The sequence below is a fragment of the Watersipora subatra genome, chromosome 3, assembly GCF_963576615.1.
Source record: "Watersipora subatra chromosome 3, tzWatSuba1.1, whole genome shotgun sequence".
In the NCBI taxonomy this organism is placed as follows: domain Eukaryota; kingdom Metazoa; phylum Bryozoa; class Gymnolaemata; order Cheilostomatida; family Watersiporidae; genus Watersipora; species Watersipora subatra.
The window spans coordinates 5,007,012-5,025,427 of record NC_088710.1 but is presented as its reverse complement, the minus strand read 5'-3'; the positions used below and the strand labels follow the sequence as shown (position 1 = coordinate 5,025,427).

Sequence of the window (18,416 nt, the reverse complement as noted above, 5' to 3'; positions counted from 1 at the left end):
TACTGGGAAAAGGTAAAATTAATTATTAAAACATTCTCAAATTAAAGAATATTTATTTGTTAAACAGAATATTCCATGAGGCTGAGAATCTGCTCACATTTGTTTCTGCTAGAAACCAGGTATTCGTATGCAAGTGTGAACGGTGCTTGTTTTGTTGTATCATTTCTGTAACATTTAGTTGAAAGCTCAAATGTAAACATTTATCACGCAATAAATAGATTAGTAAGTCGCATTCGCTGCCTTTATGGATCACATCCATGTTAGACTGGAGTGGCTCCTTGTGCTGATGTAAATGCTAGTTTTGCACCTCTAACTAGCCTGCCTTGACAAACTGTTGTTTTTGTGGAGTTGTCCCCCGTCAAGCGGACGAGCAACACAACAGCTTGTCACAAGACGTACTGCACCTGATGCATCAGCTGCACTTATAGGGAGTTGTTCTCTTCCGTCTATGCGGCTTGGTTGCGATGTTATGTCGGTCGCTCCATTGGTAATCATAACGAATTTCGCGCAAAAATTTATGTAGAAAAAATAAGATTACAACGTTTAACCAGCGACCAGTCTCTGCGGTAAACTTTAGTAGAATTTAAGAATAAAATAAATTGAAAATAAAATCCATAAGAACAAATAAAACTGACTGATGCAAAAGTAGAAATAAAACTGACTGAGTGCACAAATAACACGACATGTTTAGTCGCTGTTGTTGCCTAAGTTCTCAAGTTCTACTAAAGTTTACCGCAGAGACTGGTCGCTGGTTAAACGTTTCAATCTTATTTTTTCTAAATTTTTGCGTGAAATCCGTTATGATTACCAATGGAGCAACCGACATAACATCGCAACCAAGCCGTGTAGACGGAAGAGAACAACTCCCTATAAGTGCAGCTGATGCATCAGGTGCAGTACGTCTTGTGACAAGCTGTTGTGTTGCTCGATCGTTCGACGGGGGGAACAACTCTGCAAAAACAACAGTTTGTCAAGACAGGCTAACCTCTATCCAACTTCACTATTGCTCTCTTGTCTATCAATCTAACCATTAATAGACCCTCTCTTGCTTTCTTGTGTTATATCTTTAGCTGTAAAGTGGTCGGTGGCCTTGTTAGCACCCGTGACCTAGTGGTCTAGAGCGCCTGTCCTACAAACAGCAGGTTGGGGTTCAACTCCCACAAAAGACCACTAGTGGTGATAGCAAATTATCCGATTTTAAATTGCTTTCTTGCAACAGGGCATGTTTCCAGTTGTTGCGTTCCCTTGTTACTGGGCTCTTCTTTTGGGTGGTCATGTCCGACTCTGGAGGCCATGTCTGGACTCTTTTCTCGGACATGGCCATCCAAGAAAACAGCCATTGTATGTGTAACAAGACTATTAACAAAACACACATAGACTCTTCTTGCAGTAAAATAAGTAGACATACGCAATATTCGAAAGATTACTTACAGTTACACAGCCATAGAAAACAGAGTGTACCAACAGTTATATAACTGATATGTTTTTTTCACTATTAGAGTAATTTAAAAATAGTTTAATTGGTACTTACTCTTAATATACGCCTCTGAAAATCATTTTATACCTATTACAGGCTGTTTAGTCAACAAATTTGCCATTTTAATGCTTTGGCCAACTATTGGCTTCAGAAAAAATGTGTATTAGAAATATATTTTTCATATTAAACATATATTTTCACACAAGAAGTCATAGATTAAACTACTACAAGCTAGTCTGATATATTTTAGCACTGGATGCTGCAACTAACTATTTTCATCAATCTAATTGAGATAAAACCCTCAAATTCTAAGCTGACTTTGTTGTTTTACTAGTTTTATCAAGTGATGTCTGAACTAAGAATCTGTATTCTACTTATTAAGTGATTCACCAATTTAGTGTCTGCTGAAAAGCTATTTTCAGTGATACGGCCTTGAGGTATTTTAAGGCTGTTTCTATAGTAGGGGCTTTCTCACCAGTTGTTGATTTGTCATTCCCTAAACTATCCCGCGATTGGTTGCTTAACATTACACAGGAGGTCACCTGACCATAACAGATGCCAACCTCATGCTCAATAGGATATTGCCTGAACACTTCCCTTCTATATTTGGAGAGACGCAGGACCAGCCACTAGACAGAGAGGCGACGATGAAAGCTTTCCAAGTTCTCACTGATGAGGTAAAGATTTGGTTTCCTCACTTTACTCTTACAGTGCCCTTATGCTGGGATACCTCTTCAGAAGGAAAGACTACTTTTTAGGAAACTGTTAAGACTTTTCAGCGTAAGTAATAAAAAGCTAAAAACCATCAGTATCGCCAAAAAATCTGTGAGAATGTAGCGCTGCCTCTGCCAGAATGATAAAGTCACCTTTGACATTCCCTCGCCGACCTAGGGCAATGTTTTGGCTGAAAGAATTCATTTTCTCCGATTTTATCAATGGTTTTTTACTTGCTTGGCTATTTTATGTCTATTGGGTTAGAATATGTATTAATACCTATTTTAAATACCTAATAGGTATTTATTCAAGTAAAAAGTTACGCTTTTCACCAAAATATCGCCCAAAAATTCAGGTTCAGCTTTATACAAGAATAGTATTTATCAAGGTATTTCCTTATTATTCCTTCTATGAGCTATTGCACATGGCAGGACTATGATGTTACATTAGACATGGTTAAAACTCGTCAATAACAATCAATTCATCTGCAAGATTTGCTTGGCGTTATGGCATCTCAAGGAAAGCGTTTGTGTTATGATACTGTTTTTAAACCGAAGATCGTAGTCTGCAGAAGAATATGGAAACAGCTAAAGAGCATAAATATACCATGTCATATGATTGCAATGGGTGTATGATGTTAAAATTATTTTCTGTTTTTCATGTCAACTAAGGTGGTGTAACATACACGCATGCGTCTTATACTCACATAAATATGGTAGTTGTTTTACCGCATGTTTTGTATCCTGGGCTAACTTCATCTTTAGCAACGATGTAAAGCCCCTGCTTCATGTCTGTGAGGTTTGAAGTACTTGCTATTTTATAGATCAATGACTACATGGCCTGCCAAGGAAATGGAGAAAAGCACTTCACCAAAGAGGAAGTAGCCATCGGATTTATCGATGTAGCTAATGAGACGATGTGTCGACCTATTCGAGCCCTGACTACGGTAGTAGAGCTCCTGTCTATTTTCCCAGTACTGCTCTGCCTGTGTATATGTGTTAGTTACACTCCTTCAATGTTGATCTTTCACAAAGTTTCAGTAGATTCTATCAGGACGTATCGATATTTTTCTATCATTTGGGATTTTTTTTATGTTTGAGGTGATCCGTCTGTCAGGAAGTTTTAAGACTAAAATCAACAAAACTCAATCATGGTTGAAACGCTCAGAAGAAAAATATGTGCGAAATGATATAACTAGTTTCTATTCTTGCAATAGTTTACATCGGCTATTGCATTCAAAGTGAAGCATTACGTGTCTCTATTCTGTCGGTTACTACAACTATAGACATCATAATTGCACTTTCACTTGATCTGAGCGTTTCAACCACGATCACGCTTTGTCAGTTTAGTCTTGAAACATCCTAGTAGTCAGATCACCTTAGACATAAAAACAATCGCAATTGATGGAAAAATACTGGTCAATTCTGATAAAATCAACTAAAATTTTTGTGCAAGTTCATCTTTGAACGTTGAATGTCATGAACAGATCCCCGATTGACAGGGCAAGGGATACGACACCTCTAAACATGTGCTCTCGTGTTTTGGAGGAGCTGGAGGTCAGCATGCCTGCGCGATTGCTGCCAGTCTTGGCATGAAGCAAGTCATCATTCACAAGTATGTCTTGGCATAGCTACTCTAGTAGGAGTTGTCTTTTCTGTGAATAACAGCGTGTGAGGATTATCGTATGCTGTCAGTTATTTTGACACTCTCCAATTAGAAATTTTCATCTTTTTATATTTGCCAGCCTTCTTACCAAATCACCTGATACCATTACTACAAGAAACTCTCAGGCTTACATGTACTAGCTACGTTTGCCTGATATAGCAATTAGAAAGAACTTCGATGGCGCAGAGCCGCTTTTGAATTTTAACTCAGTTTTTGGAGTGCTATAGAGTTATTCGTGCTACAATTGCTGTCATCACGGGCCAGTATGCTATAGCTTGTGTAATATTCTAACAAAAAGCATCATTTTCTGACCAAAAGCCTGAGCTTCCAGTCTATGACATACGAAATGGTATGCTGTTGTTCACACCCTTAGTTTATAATATATTGAGTGATACACTTAGTTTATAATATACTAATGAATGCCCAGTGTTGCTCGGGTAATTATAACAGACACACTAACTTTGAGATCTATCTATAGATTGAACAAACACAAGAGAAATATGCTATTTGCTGACTTTGGTGTGAGCTAGATGTTTGACAGTAAGGACTAGCCCAAGAGTTTATTCTGGCAGTGCGTTTAGTAGGGTGTACTAGCCGACGCCTCATCTGAGTGTTTATGTAGTAATGACTCTCCTAATCTATGCTGGCAGTTGCATGAGGACTCCAGAGGTACTAGCTTGACATCTAATGCTATGCTATCAGAGCACTGTTATGGAGTTATCAGTACTCTACCCAGGCCCATTTATTAGGTACAGGGATGACTTAACTCTCTTGTACCTTGAAATGGTAATACAGGACCTCTTTTAAGTTGGAGGTATTATAATATACTAGTACGCTAGCGGTCTGTTATGCCGTGAGAGATCGTCACATGTAATAAGTATATACATAGTTATTCCATGATGCAGCGAGGTGATCGAGTAGTCCAGTGGTAGTGCGCTTGCCTCATAATCAGAGTATCCAAGTTCTATTCCTGCACATGGCTTGTTTTTCCCAACCTCTTACTGTGGCTTCGGACGGATGGGTACGACTCTTATTATAGTAAAGATTACTTTGATCTAAAAGAGATATCGGTTTTTGATTTGATGTGAATGTGATTTTGTGCGTTTTTGACCATTTCTCAGCAAAGTACAGAGAAAGCTGATTTGAACGCTCTGCAATCGAGATTTTTTTATCAATTGCGAAATACAGGTAAAAATCGTGTATACAAAATTTCGTATGAAATACAATTTATGTATTCTCTTTGCTGATTTGAGAATAACATCCTTAACGTCCTTAACATCTGTACTTACATGTATTTGCTATTATATTATGTGCATACATATTGCAAGACATCACTAGTTTTTTCCATGTTATCCGCTATTCTCACCTCTCGGCAGCACCAGGTGTATTAAGATGTTTAAAGTAGCCTGGAACGACTATAGACACTGCTGATGCCCATTTGGTACGAGTAAAACCTTATTCCTTGAACTTACAGATATGCAGGTATACTGTCCGCATATGGCATGGCACTCGCTGATGTCGTATCAGAGCATCAGCAACCCTTTGCATCAGCCTATACACGAGGTAAGTCTTCCAACCTCCCACTGACTACTGAGTGTCAATTGTTCTATTAACTGTTTTGCTTGTTTCACAGTTTCAGCAGCCTTCTACTAATTATTAACTTCTCACTGTTTGAGTGTTTAACAGGCTTTACTGGCAGCGTATGGTGCAAGCATGTGACAACCTTCACTGATAGCATATGGTTCAAAATGTGGTCAATATGGTCAAATATAATACACACGAACTGGTCGCCATCTTGTTCACACATGTAGTGACACCCGCTATATTGGCTTGATAAAACTGTTGTTTCTATTCTCTATCGGCAATATCTTTGTGTCCAACTCTGTATCTTGGTTATTATCTCCCCCTAATATGAGCTTCCTCTTCATCATTGGTTTAAGTGTTGATTTATGGGCATGACTAGAGTGGGCCTGTCTTGTCAGTTATAAACTGTGTTCCTGCCGGGCTATTTTACAGAAAACTTTGATAGGGTGCAGGCTGAGGTGTCGGCACTCAAGCTAGCCACATGCAAAGAGTTATTAAATCAGGGATTCTCTAGTGACTGCATAGACTACGAAGTTTACCTCAACCTGCGTTATAAGGGCACAGACTGCGCTCTCATGTGCTCCCCACCCACCTCAGATGATAAACTACATGGTACACAGCCTATGACCTATGACGGTTTCCTCTCTACATTCCTGTTTAAGTATGTTGCTGTATGTAAAGTGGTCTGACATGTTTTATGTAACTCCATTTCAAGATAAAACAAATTATGCCATCCTCTGGTGAAGAGCGGATCATGTGAACATGTCAGTGCTGGCAGATGCGGCGAGCTCATTTGGCAACTGAAGTTGTTTCCTCGCTGCAATTGCAGGTATGAAACAGAGTTTGGCTTCACCATAGCTGACAGAGAGATTATCGTAGATGACATACGAGTGAGAGGTGTTGGCAAATGCATATCACCAGAGGAGCCCGACCTGTCCGTTGACAGCGACTCAGTTCTTCTGCCTGCTAAGGTACCATGTTGTAATAGGCTGTTAGATGTTTGTCGAGATGACAGATGCAGTGTTCAGGTATTACAGATCCGACTAGGTTTTACTAACTTTTACCTAGAAAGATACAGCCCGACATAAACGCTCTCTGTCATAATCTCAATGCTGAGACAAACGGATTTATTTGTGCTAGCTGACGAACAAGAGGAAAAGGTATATTGCAAAGTGTCTTGGACCATTCAATTAGCCAATCAGCTTAGGCGTCTGCTATAGGAATAGTCTATAAACTTCTAAATTGAACTGGAATTTTTAGGTATACAGTTTGGTAGGCTTTTCCAAAAGCTGTTGGAAGTATTGATCTGTGCGTTTTTCCTTGAAGGAAATTGTTTGGGTCATATTGCCCGCTCTCTGTTGCTGACTCCAAGGCTATGCTTTTTCCTTTGCTGATACTAATGAGTCCTGAGGTTTCTGTGAAAGAAGCAGCTTTGCGCTGGTTGTCATGTTCTTTGTAGTCAGCATCAGCTAAACATAAAGAATAGTACTTACAGCTTTTTATTATCACTAGAGCATTTTGGTTGACTCTTATGTTTGTATTTTTGAAAAGAAAACAGCGATTATCCAATTTTCTGTGTGCTGAAAAGCTATTTTCGGCCGCTCTATATCAAGTGGGACGTAAAATCATGGAGAATTGACTGTTTTTAACACTAGAGCTAGCAAAACAGTCCGGAACTTTGTTTTTATCAAGAGTTTAAGAGTATAATAGAGTTTAATATAGTTTATAGAGTTTAATAGAGTCTATAGAGTTTAATAGAGTCTATAGAGTTTAATAAAGTCTATAGAGTTTAATAAAGTCTATAGAGTTTAATAAAGTCTATAGAGTTTAATAAAGTCTATAGAGTTTAATAGAGTCTATAGAGTTTAATATAGTCTATAGAGTTTAATAAAGTCTATAAAGTTTAATAAAGTCTATAGAGTTTAATAGAGTCTATAGAGTTTAATAAAGTCTATAGAGTTTAATAGAGTCTATAGAGTTTAATAGAGTCTATAGAGTTTAAAAAAGTCTATAGAGTTTAATAAAGTCTATAGAGTTTAATAGAGTTTAGTAGAGTTTAATAGAGCCTATAGAATTTTATAGAGTTTAATAGAACAAATTTTAAAGATTATTCAGCTAGGCTCAAGTAGTATTTCGCAGAGTTTAACGAAATACAGTTTTCGATATCAGTCTTTTCAATAAAATCCCTGTTTTCAACTTCAGCTTCTAATCAACAGCTGCAAATATGTACAGCGCTACTTTATGTCAAGCCATTAGTGTCAGCTTTAGTTGCTCTCTGTCAGCAATATCATTGACTCAGGGCTGCCAACCAAATCTCTGTTGCTATCATTATCAACTGTTGTTTGGGTAGTGTTCTAGGGTCTTGCACAACCTTTGCATTGCATCCAAAGATTTTCTGAGATCTGTGTTATTTGCAGCACTCTCTTGTAGCAGTGTTAATATGTTATAACTGCGTTGATGGGTAAGTGTTATCATAAGTGGACACTCTTGCAATAAAGTAGATGGTCAGTCCATGAAGGTGCGATGTGGGTGAGTGGACAATTCCCTGAACAGGTAACTCTAGGTTAGTCAATACAATTGACCCACAGTACTACCAACCTAGCTTACATCCTTCTCAGTCCTAGAATGGTGGTTTAGTGTTGTTTGTCTAAGATACTATGATGCCTTGTGTAGAGCATCGCTTTACTGCAGGTAATACCTTGCTACTTTGGAAACAGCTACCATGACACATCACTTTACCTGTTCAGAGATCTAAAGCCAGGGCAGATTCTCTCAGGACCTGCTATCATTATTGATGCTAACAGGTGAAGATTTCACAGAGATTAAGAGTCGTTAAGGAACTTTTAAGGATAGTCAATGTTCTATTTCCTAAATCTTGTTTATACTATTCGCATGCTAGAAGCATTTCTCGAAACTGGATTCCCCGTCTTGACAGCATAAGTTGCATTTCAACCATTTATGCCTCATTCAGTGCAGTTTTTTGCTTCTGAAATCTTTTTCATAAAATCAGTTATTATTCCAGGTTAATTTTTTACTGCCAGAAAGGTCAGAAAGGTCATGTGTAATTTAAAACTTTAACATAAAAATGGTTGATACAAGTAAAACCGACATTCAGTCCATGGACCATGTAGCTGTATTAATGAAGCTCATCAAAGGCAACATGCCAGCGTGTTGTCTTTAGAATTGCTATAGAAAGTAGCTAGTTTATACCCCTAGTTCACTAGTCAGCTGAGTGGTAATCGATGTGAATGTTCGCTAAGCGTGCTTTTCAATGAGTAGCAATGCTTTTAGCATTCTTTTCCACGTATCAAAGATACTCTTATCAGGAGTTGTCATTCCTTTGCAGAAGTATTTTGGAGTCATATCCCTTCATTACACAGATCACATGGAACCAAAATTTATTAATTGCCAGATGATTGTAATGCTAAAGAAACATTCTGATGAGTAACTGATGAGCACATATAACGCCATTAACCAACCTAATTATGTATCACTATTGACTTATAGTGGCAGCGGTTTAGTTTAGGTTGCTTGCCTCTTATAAATTTAGTAGAGGTGCGCAACCTTCAGTACCAAACAGTTTCAAGTTAAACTATAACATAATAAACTGATATGTTAGCATTAGAACCTGCACAACATTTTTAGCGGTTAAAATCTCGAATGTTACCAATACCAAGCGTCTACTGACCCTTTGTTCATTTGAGAATATATATTATTGGAGCTTCCTTCAAAAATTAAAACCTTAGGAGTTTTGTTTATTCTCAAATTTTAAAAAGTATTATGAAGGTTCAATCACAGGTCACATATCAATTGTGCTGACTGACCTCTCTGATTTTGCACCCTTTCACGCTTATGCAACAATTAATGTTGCGGTTCATATTATTATACATTTCATATTATACACGGATCAGACCGACTCTTAGACCTATGGTTAGTCAGCTACAGTTCATAGATCGACTCTCAATAACTCTATTATTCTGTTATTAAACTTCTGCTAAGGATTTATTGTCAATTTGAGTCATACGCTGGTGACGGGCATCACTCGTGTGATGTGCTGACTTTTTATTTTGTAGCACAATTCTTGTGGAGCCTCAGTGCAAGGCCAGCATTACTCTAAAAGGAGATATTCACATAGAGGTAAGGCTGTTGGTAGTTCTATGGTTGATTTATGTTTTCATGCTGTATGTTTTAATCAATATACTGATGGTCCTTGCAGGTGCATTCTCTGAGCTCTGTGAGTATTGGCCAAGAACTGGATCCAATTCAACTGGCTATCTTCTCCCATCGATTCATGAGTATAGCTGAACAGATGGGGCGTGTTCTGCAGCGTACCTCAATTTCTACAAACATTAAGGTACCATGATTTATATGCTGCTCCTTCATTTCGCTGGACTAAACGAGTCTGTGCACAATGAAAGCACCAGTTTTTTGGCTCATGGGTGACGGGGTTTTGAATGTTTCTAAGGGCTTCTTGAAACTAATTCAAGAATTGTTCATTCTAATCACACTAAATGGAAATTTTCTGTTAGTTTAGGTGTTGAGGCTAGCTAGTAAATGGTCCAATAATAACATGGTTTTTACAAAACGATGTTACACACGGCTATGTCATGGTTTAAATTGATTGTGATTAGTCAACCGCTTCTTGTTTCATTTTAAGTACCAAATTAAAATGCTTATAGCATTTTTTTAGAATAGACAATCTAAAAGCTGTATTTTACATATTAAATATTAGAAGGGATCCAAAATTTCAACCTATAGTAAGCTGTCCTACATTTACTCTTAGTAAAGGTAAACACTTCATTTTGTTGAATTCTTTTACTTCCATTTTCAGTTGCATAGCTTTCAGTGCTAGCCTGTGCAACTGATATTTTAGTAAATGTTTCCACAAATCTTAGGCTTTTCTGTTCACAATCCTTGTGGCTCATTTGTCTATCCCAACTAGAAGGCCAACAACATGCTAAACATTTGAATGCCTTGTGACTTGTTCTGCTAGGTGTTATATTAAGTTAACGTGGTTTAGGAGAGACTGGACTTCTCTTGCGCGGTGTTTGGACCTGAGGGCGGGCTGGTGGCCAATGCACCCCATATCCCTGTTCACCTCGGAGCTATGCAAGAAACAGTGCAATACCAGGTAATTGATCTAACTTACAGAAGTAACCTTTCACATCTGATTTAACAACGATATTCTGTTCGTGTACTCTACTCACATTATCCTGTCTCTACTCTCACTATAGCTGCTTCTTACATTTACTAGCTTTAAAAGGGAACTGTTCCTTCACTCCGTCGTTCATTCATTTGAGTAATATGTGTTCATTTTATCAAGTAAACTAACAGTTAACAGTATGCTCTATTTCTAACTGCGATAGGAATAGTGGGGAAGGGGCTGGGGTGGGTATTCTTTGCGCATTTGACTTATTGATATTTGTTGATTTATTACTGATGCATTTCAGTAACAGCAGAGATGTTTAAATATTTGCAATAAATTAACTTCAATAGGTCTACACAATTAGTGAGTTCAAGGAATTTTTACTTAATGATCATTTGCACTTAGATCAGAATGTTGGGGGATGAGATAAAACGAGGAGACGTTCTACTCAGCAATCACCCTAAAGCTGGAGGGAGTCATCTCCCCGACCTGACTGTCATTACCCCGGTAAGTTCTAACGGCATTGAAGTTGTCTGTTCCTGCTAAGCTTGCTGCTAACGCTCTCCGTAGCCTTTGTATGATTGTATTGATGATTAGGTATTTCGACCAGAGGATGACAAGAGTCGGCCAGTCTTCTTTGTTGCCAGTAGGGGCCACCACGCTGATATTGGCGGGAAAACTCCTGGCTCTATGCCTCCCAACTCAACCAGTATCTATGAGGAAGGCGCTGTCTTTAAGACATTCAAGCTTGTTAAGGAGGGGGAGTTTCAAGAGAAAGGTGCGTGCACCCACCCAATAGTCCACAGCTGTTTTTCATTTTGCTCAATAGAGCTGATGAGTATTAGGAGGAGGTACTTTTGGCCTTATCCATAGAATGAACATCCGACATACCCTATGTTTTCATTCTTTGAATACTGGTTGTGTGTAATATCACCCTGTGCATGGAAAAGCGGGAAAATCTGGAGATTTCAATTTGCTTAATCTTTTTCTTAGACACTTTTTTGTTATCCTTTCAACTCATAATATTGGTGACATTTGAAGATTCGCTAGTAAAATTCACATTATTATATTCACATCATCATCATATTCACATTAGTAAAATACTATGTTGTTGAAATGAAATTGAGTTCATCACTGAATATGGAAGCAACTAATCATCACTACATAAGCTAGCCCCAAAGAAGTTAATAGATTCCCATCTTAATTTAAAACAAAGCTCACAAACATCAGTCACTACTATTATGTAGCTATACTGGTAAATAACCTAATCTACTATCAATAGCGTACTCTTAGCTCCCTAGCTACATACATGTAGGTTGTGCACAAAACAGATAGATAGTTAGATAGATAGCACAAAACTAGATAGAAACAAGCTTGCAAAAACATTTTTCAAAGGGATAGTGACTTTTACAAAAAAATAAATGTTACTACAAAGGAATGACAACTCTGTATTATTTACTCTCTATGAAATAACACTAAATAAGACCATATCACATTCTACTTATCAGAGTTTACCAATCCTTCGTTTTTTCCTGACGTCATTTTATCGTTGTCGGCCATCTTTATAGACAATTTTATCATTAAAAACACAAAGCTTTTGCAATGATAATTTGAAAACGATATTTCTTTTGTTAGCAATTTTGTTATTATAGTATCAAAACAACACCTAAAATTACTAGTTTAGTTTACTTTAAGTTAGCCACCAGTATTAACAAGGATAAGGCACAGAGTTGTCTCTCTTGATCCTAAAGTTTGTCTCTTATTTGTAGGTTTGCTAACTTAATAGTTTCACAGTCTAACTAGTCCAATAAAATGTATGAGCTGTTGTTTTTCTCCCAGTAATACCATAAAATTCTGCTTAGGTTTAGTGGCTGGCAATTATTTTTATAAGGTAGTAGTGGTGACTAATGAAGGTTTAGTGTTGAACAACAGCTGTGCAAGGTGATGTCACAAGCAACATTCTGCCACAGTTTGTGAAGCATTGCAGGTGGAGAAACTGAAAAAGTCGGTCATTTCATTCATCAAGGATTTCAGTGACAAACTCAGTTGTAGTGTCCTAGCGCTAAGTTATATTGTTATTGCTAAGAAAAGGCTATAACCCAAGTCATTAACTTAGGCTATAGCCCAAGTCACTAACTTAGGCTATAGCCTAGGTCATTAACTTAGGCTATAGCCCAAGTCACTAACTTAAGCCTAGTTCCCATATCGATGGCGAGACTCCGGTGGTAACTTGCGCAGCAAAACGCTTGCGACGCTAGGCTCGGCGGCATTTGTTCACATATAAAGCTCTATCGCTAAACATAGTCGCGGAATCAAATAAAATGTTCGCTCGCCGTGCCGTTTCTATAATGGTGATATTCACCTGTACAGTGCATTTTGGGAAAGTTTTGCCTGCGGCTTTTTGTGGAATTTGAACAGCGCTAAATTATTGCAATGCCGCCGGCAACTACCGGCGGTCCCCGGCGCGTAGGTTCCCATTTCACCACTAATAGCCTGCGGTGCTGTTGCCTGCGCTTTGCAACGTACAGTCAAACATGGATAACTCGCCCACGGATAGCTCGAACACATGGTTAATTCAAACGGTTTCTTTGGTCCGTTCCCACGTAATGATAAATTGCTATAGATAACTCGAACTCAACACTGTTAATTCGAACTGTTTTTTTGCCCAACGGCTACCGAAACGGTTGTTATCGCTTTAGAAAAGCACTTTATTCAAAGCCATAGAGGTAAACCTCATCTTTTCGTAATTCATAAGCGTCGTTATTACCACCATCGGCAAAATATTTTTGTCAACGACTTTTCTAAAGGTTTAGTGAAATTTGATTTATACTGCTATACGATGAATAGCACGGGCTAGCCGGGTCACGCGCGCAAGGATTTTCGCCACGCACATACAAAACAAAAACAGCATGTTGTTTTTGTTTTGTATGTGCGTGGTGAAAATCCTTGAGTGCGTGACCCGGCTAGCCCGTGATGAATAGTTTTCCGACGTTGATTCCGTGTTGACTCAACGTCAGAATGTTGAATGTTTAAAACGTCTTAAAAATTGTTGTAATTAAACGTATACGTTGTCTTAGCTAAAAAAAAACTATTCATCGTTTGACCTAAACACAGAATACGTGTGTACATTCAATAAGTATCTATTCAAAAAGCGTGAGTGATATACAATGTACCGTAAAACCTCGTAAAACTTTTAATTGAACTGCCTCGGAGTGTTGCTCTTAACGAATCCCAGGTAAAGTAAGGTAATCTTTGCATAAACTTCAAGAAAAATCGGCAAAATTGATCATGGGTGAAACGCTCAAAAAAAAAGATGTCTTTTCTTTTGAGCATTTCAACAACGATCAAGTTTTGCCAATGTCAATCTAAAAAACGTCCTGGCAATAACATCACCTCAAACAACAAACCAATCTCAAGTGATAGAAAAATCTCTATACTTTTTGATAAAAACGCTTTAAACTTTACATTAGAAGCATTTAATTTGAAACAAGCCATTTGTGCTTTTGATTTATATTATAGTTTGTATATGTACATTTATCTACTAATAAATAAGTAAATACATGGACTTGTGACAGTGCTCTGATAACTTGAACGCTCTGATAATTCGAACACTTTTGCTCGGTCCCGTGAAGTTCGAGTTATCCATGTTTGACTGTATATGGGAACCAGGCTTTAGGCTATAGCCCAAGTCATTAACTTAGGCTATAGCCCAAGTCATTAACTTAGGCTATAACTCAAATCATTAACTTAGGCTATAGCCCAAGTCATTAACTTAGACTATAGCCCAAATCATTAACTTAGGCTATAGCTCAAATCATTAACTTATGCTATAGCCCAAGTCATGAACTTAGACTATAGCCCAAATCATTAGCTTAGGCTATAGCCCAAGTCATTAACTTAGGCTATAGCCCAAGTCATTAACTTAGGCTATAGCCCAAGTCATTAACTTAGGCTATAGCTTAAATCATTAATTAGGCTATAGCCCAAGTCATTAACTTAGACTATAGCCCAAGTCATTAACTTAGGCTATAGCCCAAGTCATTAACTTAGGCTATAGCCCAAGTCATTAACTTAGGCTATAGCCCAAGTCATTAACTTAGACTATAGCCCAAGTCATTAACTTAGGCTATAGCCCAAGTCATTAACTTAGTCATTAAAACAATTCTTAATTTTTGATGTAGCCAAAGCTTTTAATTTTTACCATGATGAATGCTCTTTGCAGTGCAAAGTGTTGTTTGGCTTAATCAATGCTATGTATCCATTTTAAAACCGATACCGCCTGGTGTTATCAATGCTATGTGACACCATTAAATAGCATTGAAAACCATTACCGCCTGGTGTTATCTACACTTCTTCAAATAGATGGTTACTCCTACTTTAGCTTGCATCGTGTAGCCCAAGTATGTGCACTGCACTCATAGTCTCTCTCTGTTTATTAGAGGTAACGGAGGCACTGAATGCACCAGCCCAACACCCAGGATGTACAGGAACGAGGAACCTATCAGACAATTTGAGTGATTTGCGGGCACAAGTGGCTGCTAACCAAAAGGTCTCTGAAAATTACATAAATGTGCAAGAATTAAGACTTGTCTCTGCAGCATCAAAATCTTAAATATGTAATTTAGGTTGTAAAAATGACTCAGGCAAGACTGCTCTACTAAACATTAATTGCTTGTTCGACTGACTAGGGGCAGTCAGGAATTTTTAGAAGTTGTCAAAAGTTCTTTAATTTGATATGGTGGTCAAGTAACAGCCTGTCGTGTGTACAGATTTAAATAAAGGAAAATTTTAACTTCGGTGTGCGTGTTGGAGAGGAGCTTTTCTCACAGTAGGTAATATCAGAGGACTTCAAGAGGTTCATCTACAGTATTTCATAACTTGCCTGAGTTTATCAGGCTGCAGAGATAACACTCAGTCTAAGATTACTAAGGTCTCGCTGATGGCACTGAATATGTCATAGCTTTTAAACCACGATCAAGCTTTGTCAATTTTAATCTAGAAACATCCTGGCACTCAGATCACCTTAGACATCAAAAATAATTGCAAATGATAGAAAAATACCGACACTTTCTGATAAAATCTACTAAAATTTTGTGTAAGTCCGTCTTTAATGATGATGATATAATATGGAAATGATTGAAAACAATTCCTTTCTGTCATCTACTGGCAACTGTAGTCTTTTTTAGCCTGACTCCTGCAATTTCAGACTAACGCAGGAATACGGCTGGCTGTTGTAGTAGCTTTTATGTATGTAATGTAGATGGAAGTTTTGGTACTTTTGTAGGGCATCAAGTTGATCACATCACTGATTGAGGAGTATGACTTACCTTTAGTACAGGCCTACATGGCACATATTCAGGTCAGCTTTCCTTCCTCTTTGCATTCTTCCTCACTATTTATCGGACTGGCTACGTGTAGTCAAACTTGTTCAAGAATGCTGAATCCCTATTTATAATGGAATTTGTGGTGTTGCCATTTGAAGTTGTTCTTAGCCGAAATCGTTCATGTTCTCAACAGCATAACGCTGAAGAGGCAGTGCGAGACATGCTGAAGGAGGTAGCGGCAGAGACCATGCAGACTTTGGGGACAAATATTCTAAGAGCTGAAGATTTTATGGATGATGGTAGCAAAATCCAACTTACTGTGTCACTAGATAGTGCCAAGGTTAGCTTTAATCCAACTCTCTGTGTCACTAGATATTGCCAAGGTTAGCTTTAATCCAACTCTTTGTGTCGCTAGATAGTACCAAGGTTAGCTTTAATGCAACTCTGTGTGTCTCGCTAAATAGTGTCAAGGTTAGCGATAATCCAACTCACTGCATCGCTAGATAGTGCCAATGTTAGTTTTAATCTAGTTCACCGATTCACTAGATAATACCAAGGTTATCTTTGAAATCTTCTACCTTTCCAAAGATTGTGTTTAAATGCAAAATTGAAAACTATAGAAAACGAGTTTGAACACAACTTGGTACATTGGTTAAAAATGATTTTGATCTTACTAGCTTTGTTTCTCATTAATGTGCAGGGTACAGCGGTTTTTGACTTTGACGGCACAGCAAGACAGGTGGTTGGTAATTGCAATGCTCCTCGAGCTGTCACTCTCTCAGCTGTCATTTATTCTTTAAGGTTAGTATTTTGTTTTCATTTCCTTAATCCAAGTCTAACCAGCCAGGCAGTATTAACTGCTACATTTTAAAAATTTTAAGTATTAGAATCGGTACACTTTTAATGGTTTGATATAAGCATTGGCATTTGTCACAGATTTAGTTAATATCAGAATGGACATCTGTCACGTTTGGTTGATACCATAATTGACACGCGTCAGATTTTGCTAACATCAGAATCGACAGGTGTCAGATTCATCTAATCTGAGAATTAACAATGTGTCAGTTTTGGCTAATGTCAGAATTGGCATGTGGCAGACTTGGCTTGTATCAGAATCAGCATGTGGCAGATTTGCGTAATGTTGCAGCATTTGAAGGTCAGCAAAATTTGTTTTGATTATCTAATTTAGTTTTTATTCAACTTTTTTTAAGTATTAGTAAAGCACTGCATACAGAATCAATTATTTGTAGTTGCTCTAAAATTTTGGAGCAGTTTAGTTTTTTAATTTTTGCTGTATGCGCATAGATGACGTGTTACAATAGGCGGCTGAGAAGGCCATACCCAGCAGTAGTTAAACACTTGGGCAGAATCTAACTTGGGCTTTAATATCGAGCTATTACTATACGAATTTTATAAAATTCTCCTGTTCCATGTTTAAGGATAAATTTTAGCTAAACAGATAAAGAATTACCAGTTATAATTACGTACCGCTGTCATGTGATTATTTGCATCCAGGTTAGTGCAGTTAATGCTGACTTGTCGGCAGCCTCACATTTGCAGGTTAGTGTTGAGAATAATGGGTCAGCATATAGCTATTCTAGTGCAGTAAACTATCAACAGTCAACAGGCTGTGTAGATGAGCATTCAACATTGCAGAAAGGAGAAACGGAACAGATTTTGGTATTAGAATCACTAGATATGGGCTAGTAGCTAGAGAAATAGGAAGAAGGTATTGAAGGGTTATGAAGATAGCTTTCTCTTTTTCATTTAGTGCTCATCATATGAGCATGGAGAAATATTGAACTTTCCAGCAGTACGTGCCGGTATATATTATATGATTAGAGGTCATGTTCAGAATAAAGAATGCAGGATAGCAGACAAACTTCAAATCTTACAACCCTTTAGATTGGAATGGTAGTCCCAACTGCAAAACTTTAATGAAATGATATTCATTTCACCATTTCGATTGTCTTACTTCATTAAATTCAAAGGAAGTTTATTCTATCGAGTTCACATATACCTTAACTACATGCCTCCTAAGGTCAGAGGTCACCAAACTCCACGCAAATACAACCTTGTAATAGAACGAAGAGTCACCCATAAAAAACGCTCATTCAGCCATTTCTTCTTGGACTACCTTTTAATGTTGCTAATAAAAATATCTGCAGAAAGGAAATCAAAACATCTGTACACATCTGCATAGAGAGATATCTAAGCTCAAATAGAAGTAACAATAGCTTTATGTATTAGGGTATTATTATGTATCAATGGACCCTCACTAGACCCTCATTAGTGGATTTGCTCAAGGAGTAAAAACAATGCACTGTTACAAAGTTCATTCCAACGTCTCTAACACTTTCCCACTAGTCTACTTATAAACACGCAATTGTTACTTCTAAATATATATGTCATTTTATTTATATAGTAAATATATTATCATGTTCATTTATAATTAAAATTTATACTCAAAGGTATGTAAAAGCTGTGTCACTGCTCAATAAACAAA

The 18,416-nt window shown here is 37.6% G+C and overlaps 1 protein-coding gene across 1 annotated transcript in view; it reads left to right on the top strand.

The window, feature by feature from the left end:
• Positions 1–18,416, top strand: part of LOC137392020 (5-oxoprolinase-like) — a 31,778-nt gene that overhangs the window by 9,426 nt on the left and 3,936 nt on the right. The window contains exons 10-25 of the mRNA XM_068078606.1: positions 2,012–2,154; positions 3,015–3,137; positions 3,693–3,805; positions 5,331–5,419; positions 5,873–6,101; positions 6,270–6,411; positions 8,132–8,244; positions 9,514–9,577; positions 9,657–9,794; positions 10,461–10,571; positions 10,992–11,093; positions 11,184–11,364; positions 15,026–15,135; positions 15,871–15,945; positions 16,104–16,250; positions 16,611–16,711. Of these exons, the coding sequence (XP_067934707.1) occupies positions 2,012–2,154; positions 3,015–3,137; positions 3,693–3,805; positions 5,331–5,419; positions 5,873–6,101; positions 6,270–6,411; positions 8,132–8,244; positions 9,514–9,577; positions 9,657–9,794; positions 10,461–10,571; positions 10,992–11,093; positions 11,184–11,364; positions 15,026–15,135; positions 15,871–15,945; positions 16,104–16,250; positions 16,611–16,711 (1,981 nt within the window). The remainder of the gene's footprint in view (positions 1–2,011; positions 2,155–3,014; positions 3,138–3,692; positions 3,806–5,330; positions 5,420–5,872; positions 6,102–6,269; positions 6,412–8,131; positions 8,245–9,513; positions 9,578–9,656; positions 9,795–10,460; positions 10,572–10,991; positions 11,094–11,183; positions 11,365–15,025; positions 15,136–15,870; positions 15,946–16,103; positions 16,251–16,610; positions 16,712–18,416) is intronic.